The 7121-nt window shown below is 41.7% G+C and overlaps 1 protein-coding gene across 1 annotated transcript; it reads right to left on the minus strand.

The window, feature by feature from the left end:
* cdk21 (cyclin-dependent kinase 21) lies at positions 1–4197 on the minus strand (the record flags this gene model as incomplete). The annotated part of the gene is made up of 7 exons (XM_080757060.1): positions 1–105; positions 227–359; positions 799–849; positions 1753–1862; positions 2974–3141; positions 3414–3549; positions 3941–4197. 7 exons carry the CDS (start codon positions 4195–4197, stop codon positions 1–3), a joined length of 960 nt encoding a protein of 319 aa, XP_080613186.1.
* Between the last annotated feature and the right edge of the window lie 2924 nt (positions 4198–7121).

Here is a 7121-nt window from a genome sequence, read left to right on the forward strand (position 1 = left end):
CTAGGGTTCCTGTGCTGGTGCGGGTGATCCAGGGATGTTAAGGAAAGGATGTGCCAGGGCTCCCGAGGCAGAGATGCGACTGGTTGGTTTGAATGCCAGACATTGCTATAAATAAAAGAGAGAAAAAAAAAAATATATATATATATAGTGATGAGTTCAAGACCACACGTTTTAAAATACTCAAGACAGCATGGCAGCTACCAAGTGCACTAAAAGTCATGCTCACAGTTAGAAGGTCATTCCCTTCTTGGCCAAGGTCGGGCAGCAGCCAAGCGCCAGGCAACTCTGGTCCCCAGGTAGGAGAGTAGGGGATTGCGCTGTCCCTGGGCCAATCCTCTACTCTTGGCAAGCCAATCGCCCTGTAAAACACAGATCAACTAAACTTCTCCCATATCCACAAGATTACAGTGTTTGCGATGTACTGGTGAAATGAAATGCCCTCACTAAGAGTTGGCTAATACTACTTGAGTCTCTAGTCAAGTCAAGTTTCTTTATATAGCACATTTTAAAGCAACAGCAGTTGACCCAAAGTGCTTTCCAAGAGACAATATCAACATAGAGACCGTAGTCTATTCACAATTCAATAATAAAAGCCTATAACGTAATCAAAAAACAAATAGTAATCTGTTTGTTGACATTTTTAAAGAATAATTGCATTGCAGAATAAAAAGGAAATTGGTTGAGTTTCATTTTTAATTGCTCTGGATCACAATTATTTGACTGGCTGGAAAAATTAACCAACAGAAATGTCAAAAGTGATCACAAATATGATGCCAGCTGAAACAAAACGGAACTCACTCAAATATTGTGTGGATCTGCTGAGCCTCTGAGTATCCTTGGAACAGTGGCCTGTGGAATGAAGAACACTTTAATTACACTGCTGAGCCTCTGAGTATCCTTGGAACAGTGGCCTGTGGAATGAAGAACACTTTTAGAACCAGTGTTGTTTTTGGCAGCAAATTTTCTATTTTCGTTTTAGTCATAGTCTCTTAGTTTTCAATTCGTTTTAGTCACATTTTAGTCACCTGGAATGTGTTAGTGTTAGTTTAGTTTTAGTTGACTAAATGTCATGAGATTTTAGTTGACTAAATCTACAGGTGATTTAGTCGACTAAAATGTGTTTTGGTGGGCCTTGATGCCGTCGTAATGACTGATTTTACACTATGAAAATAGCCTGTCTACAAGCTCACAACGCGTCACAGTGAGCTTGTAGATCTGCTATTTTCAGCATGCAAACAAGTGTAAAATGACTTATACTGGATCTCTTGTCCACTATTCCCTTCCTAACATTTTAGTCTAGTTTTTATTTGTTGACGGAATTGTCAGTATATTTAGTCTTAGTTTTAGTCATCGTAGCTTAGTTTTCATTTGGTTTCCATTCAGTTTTTGTCAGTGAAAAAAGGTAGTCGACAAACATTTTTCGTCTTAGTTTTAGTCGACGAAATCAACACTGTTTAGAACAAGGCTCAACTCATACTATCTTATATACAGCAAAATACAAATATACTGTATTTGTTCAGACAAATAGTGCATGATTGTGCTTCCATTTTTCACCCCCCCCCCCCCCCCTATTTTCAAGCCAACCTCCCTCACTGATCGCCTATGGAAGGCGACATGGAGGGGAAAAAAAGTTATAAATAAAAATAATAATAGTGTAATGATGACAATGATAATAAGTATATGTAGTTAAGTAGAAAACTCTATGATGGAAAAAGAGAAAAAGAAAATTATAATAGCACTGCTCATACATACTTCAAGAGGAAGAGCTCAGCCAGGATGCAGCCAGCACTCCACATGTCAACTGTGGACGTGTAAACGGAACCAAGCAGGACCTCAGGAGCCCGGTACCACAGTGTCACCACCTGCAAACAGTGACAGGAATCAAGATTTTCTTTTTTTAAAGTGCCTGCCTCATCAAAGTTGGTATTATGGCATTATATTGTCAATTACTTGCATGAGAGAGAGGGAGAGGTGGTGGAATTAGCTGCTTTAGCACAGTGGTTCCCAAAGTGGCGTCCGGGGACCCCCAGGGGTACCTGAGGGAGTTCCAGGGGGGACCCATCTATTTTGTTCATGTTCATAAAGTGCTAAAGTGTTTAAAGCAGTGGTTCCCAAACTTACATTTAGACGTCTACATTTAGACGTCTACATTTAGACATCTGTATACATTTAGACCAGTGGTTCCCAAAGTGGGGTCCGGGGACCCCCAGGGGTACCTGAGGGAGTTCCAGGGGGGACCCATCTATTTTGTTCATGTTCATAAAGTGCTAAAGTGTTTAAAGCAGTGGTTCCCAAACTTACATTTAGACGTCTACATTTAGACGTCTACATTTAGACGTCTGTATACATTTAGACCAGTGGTTCCCAAAGTGGGGTCCGGGGACCCCCAGGGGTACCTGAGGGAGTTCCAGGGGGGACCCATCTATTTTGTTCATGTTCATAAAGTGCTAAAGTGTTTAAAGCAGTGGTTCCCAAACTTACATTTAGACGTCTACATTTAGACGTCTACATTTAGACGTCTGTATACATTTAGAGTTAGCAGACAGTTTGAGGGTTAAGAGTTAAGAGGTTTTGACAGAAGCGCTTTTTAACACTTTTCAAACAACACACAGATGTCTCTGCTGTGTTTGACATCCTCTGTCAAGCCATTCCATATCTTCACCCCGCAGACAGAAATGCACATACTCTTCCGAGTGAAGGCCTGTATCTCCCAAATTGGCGCAATTAATGTCGTTTCTGGTGAAAACAAGGTTTTTCAACCTTGTGATACGGTCGGGTTTTTCCACCACCGACCGAGAGAACAACAACCGGTCAAGACACCACACATAGCATTTTGTCATTGTAACATGCGGTTACGAATATTTGGCTCACAAAATAAGGGTTACACACGATAAAACCTTGGCAATGCGCGATAGATAGATTAATTAATGCTGCCGGTAAAACGGTTAAACCGACATGAGGTGCTTTACCTACCTCTGGAGTTAGGGCAACAGTGTAGGTGTAGATACGTGCCAATCCAAAGTCAGCAATCTTGACTTGTCCGCTGCTGCTGACTAGGATGTTCTCTGGCTTCAGGTCACGGTGTACCACATTGTTTGTGTGCAGGAAGTCCAACCCATGAAGCAAATGCACCATCAGTTCCTATACACAGTCAGACAGAAAGCAGCATGAAGGGGGTAGGTGGATGGATGGAGGTACAATTACAGCTAAGACCGCGACCATCACATGTCGGTGATCTTAAGACCTCTACTACAGCACTACTTCCTTAAGACATGACTCTTCCCTGGGGGCATTTAGCTTCAACATGACATGAAATTCAATATCATCTACAAAAGAAAATGTACAGTATATGGAATGGCATTTGAGTGCTTTGCGAGGAGATGATATGTTGAAAATAAGGGTCAAGTTTCCACCTTAATTTTGCCACAGCCTAGACCTTGATGGGTGGGGACCTTGGAGATGTATGCAGACAGATCCTGGTCAATGTATTCAAACACTAGGGTAAGATCCAGTTTCCCTTCATTGTATGCAGCAAATACCTCGAACAACCTGCAGAGCAAAACAGTGCATGCCATAACAGTGGTTCTTGAATCTAAACATTGTCAGGCAGGCTGTGCCTTTGTTTGACCCCCTAAATAAGCATATTTCACTGGGGACCCCCACCCTGATAACCTAAAACTCACTGAGCTTGCAGATCTTGCAGCTTTTGTAAATGATTGACAATTTGGCAAGTTTTTATAGGATAGCCTACTGTAGTTTGTTGATTCACCTACTTGTGATGCAGAGATGGTCTTTTCTTTTTGTTTGTTTGTTTGTTTGCTTGTTTCCTTTCTTTCTCCCCCCCCCCCCCCCCCATAACAAATAAACAAACAAATTCATCCAAATTCATCATCGATTCAGAGTTGGACAACAATAGCCTAATAGCTGAAAATACACTTACTTCACTATGTTTGGATGGTCGTGATGCTCGAGTCTGCGCAACATCCCAACCTCGCGGATCATGAGAACAGGGATGCCTTCCGCAGGGTCTGTGCCTAACTTCAACCTTTTCACCGCCACCATGCGCTGTTCACCCCAATCCTCTCTGGCCTTGTAAACCTTTCCATAGGCACCACTGCCTATTTCTTGTAGAACTGTGTAGGTCTGCTGAATTGCAGGAGCGCAGGAGTCATCCATTCTGACTTTGCTGAGAGCCATGATGGACTTGGGCCTATTCAATTCAAGTAAATCTAGGGATTTAAAAAATAAATAAACGAGGGACGGGGTTAGCATCTTACTTGAGTTGCTATTAAATGCAATGGTGTCACATTTGACCATAGGCCTAATATTGCCTATTATTTTGTTATTAAACCCCTCTGGCGTCTTACATTTTGTTTTAAAATTGGTCATGGGGTAAATGGGTATGGCCAACTGTAGCTTTTATAGGGGATATTTATCTATTTTAACAGGCTTAAAAACACAACTTGCAGTAAAAGAGACAATGAGAGCTTTCCAACAGAAAGCCAACTTTGTGGACTAGCCTGCCAGTCACAATGTGGGACAGGGTCTCAATTTGTGGGACGCCTGAAAAGTCTTGAAAATGAGGGACTGTTCCACGCAAAGGGGGACATCTTTACTATAAGTCTAACTTAATTGGTATGGTAGATAACTATAACCTCCAGATAGTGGTACTCTGAAGGAAAATGTTGATATCATAGAGGTTGATATACAGTATGTCTGTCATGGGGTTGCAAAATTAGATATGCTTCAGTCTGCAGCTGTCATCATAGTGTACAGTGCCTTGTTGCACTGACCTACTACATGTATATAGATTTATTACAAACCTACCTAAGCCTATGACAAAAAAAATCAATGAATGAATGAATGAATGAAATCAGAAATACTACATGCAACACATTATAGGCCTATAGAGGAAGCTGTTTGTATGCGTAAACATTAACTTCATCGCAAATAAAACAATATTCCCGGAATATTACCTGTTGTAAGTGGCGATATACACAGAACAGGCAAACCCCACGTACAGCCCTCGTACAGAATCTACAGATGAGTTATATTAAATGCAATAGTTGTAGACAGTATTTTCCTCCATTACGCGCGAGACGCACGACCATAACATTGACGGGGGCACATGGGTAGTTTGGGTATACCCACCCACCTGACGTTGGGGCGTCATGTCCGCCTGCAAAAATGCTAAATTCTGATTAGTTGGGAAAGGGGTGTGATAGACAGGAGTCACAGCTAGGACCCATCATTCTGCTTTTTCCGTGTGCTAAACGCTTCACCCGCATGTTCCAGACAGTAAATCAGGAAGGCCCGTCCAGAAGTCAGAGGTAACGAAATTGCATGAACAAAGTAGGCCTAAGGCGATTTTAGGTCTTGTTTTGGTAAAATGCACAACATTTTGTTTTTGCATTTTGCATTTTGTTGTGCACAAAATGCACAACGATGTTGGGCACTGGACCAGGGCTAGTTTATCTCGTTGTCTCGCTTCTGAAAGCAGAGCAGGCCTTGCATGGATAATGGCGCATATAAGGTCCGTTTCGTAATCCACATAGTGGTTCCCAAACTTTTACATTTCAAGAAATGAGTAGGACCCCCAAATTGACACTAATTTGACGTATTCCATACGAGAATATTGCTCTAGCAGTGATTCTTAAATTAACCCGTTTCATTTCAACGACCCCATGACATGCATATAGTGTTTTACCTATGTACAACATGTACAAAGGCAATTTAAATAAATGTAAGCCACTTTAGCATATTTAATATAACAGAAATGCAATTAATATGTGTAAATTGCTCAATTGAAGGCTCAATTAGCTGACCCCTAGGCCTGGTTCAGTGCTTACAGCGAGTCTGCACTGGACCAGGGCTATAGCTGACCCCCATGTAATGTCATTTCTATCTCTGGGACCCCAATTTATATTGTAAAATCAATGTTAATTTAACTCCCTCAAGGACCCCTGGGTGACCAGATCATAGTGCTGTCACAGTCCTTCTTTGTAAACATTTCAATGGTTGCCTCACTTGCCTGACAGGTTGAGTCAAAAACACTAAACATGACATGTGGATGCTGCAAGAAATGAAGTAGTTTTGGTGCCTATACATTCAGTACATACACAGTAACATATGTATACTCTGACACATCCACAATATATTGTACACTACCTAGTGCAGGAGTCTTCAACAGGGGGTCCGGGACCCCAACCCCTAGGGCAGTGGTTCCCAAAGTTGGTTCCGGGAACCCCCAGGGGTTCTTGAGCGAGTTCAGTACTGTACTGTACTGTACTGTACTGTACTGTACCACTCACTTAGACGGGTCAGATTTTTTTAATTATGCCTCTGTCCTATGCTTTTCACTGACCTTGCTCTGATTGTGACCCTGATTGTGATGTTTGGTGTTTTTAGCATTTTTTGTTCTTTGACTGTGGCTTGATTGTTATGTTTTTTCTTCTTTGTTTTATATATAGTTTTGTACTTTATTTATCTTGTAAAGCATTTTGCGCTGCACTCGGGTCATGAAAGGTGCTCTATAAATAAAATGTATTATTATTATTAATATTATGTTCCTCCTCCAGATCACAGCCCGAGTGAGTGTAGACAACAGGACCAGAGCACTGGTGAAGGGCCTGCAAAGTCGCTGACATAAAGGTCCTCACCGGCAGAATCGAGGAACTTGGCTACCACCTAATTGGGTTCCTACAAACTCCAGGAGTTGCCATACGGTCAGTTTATTTTGCCCGTGATAGGGATGCCTATCTTGCAGTTAAAACCCATTTTGACCTGAGATCAGATTCAAAAAATGTCTTCTACATCCTGACAGTTTTCTGAAAAAGCTATGTTTCTATGTCAGTCGTTCTTTGATTTTTCAAAAAATAGCAGACCTACCGTACAAGTTCCTATGAGCTTGTAGATCTGCTATTTTTCAATAGCTAAAAGCATAACATAATGCTAACACCAAAAGGGGTTCCCGCCCAAAATGGGTTAAAGGGTTAGTTCAGGACTTGTTCCACCACTGCTCCTAAACCTGCCTCCTTCCCTCCCTCCTCTCTTCTCTACCTCCACTTCATTGTGCACTGTATCTAGGAGAGTAACTACACCGACAACATAACATCAACACC

The sequence above is a fragment of the Protomyctophum bolini genome (assembly GCF_963924005.1).
Source record: "Protomyctophum bolini genome assembly, chromosome: 23".
In the NCBI taxonomy this organism is placed as follows: Eukaryota; Metazoa; Chordata; class Actinopteri; order Myctophiformes; family Myctophidae; genus Protomyctophum; species Protomyctophum bolini.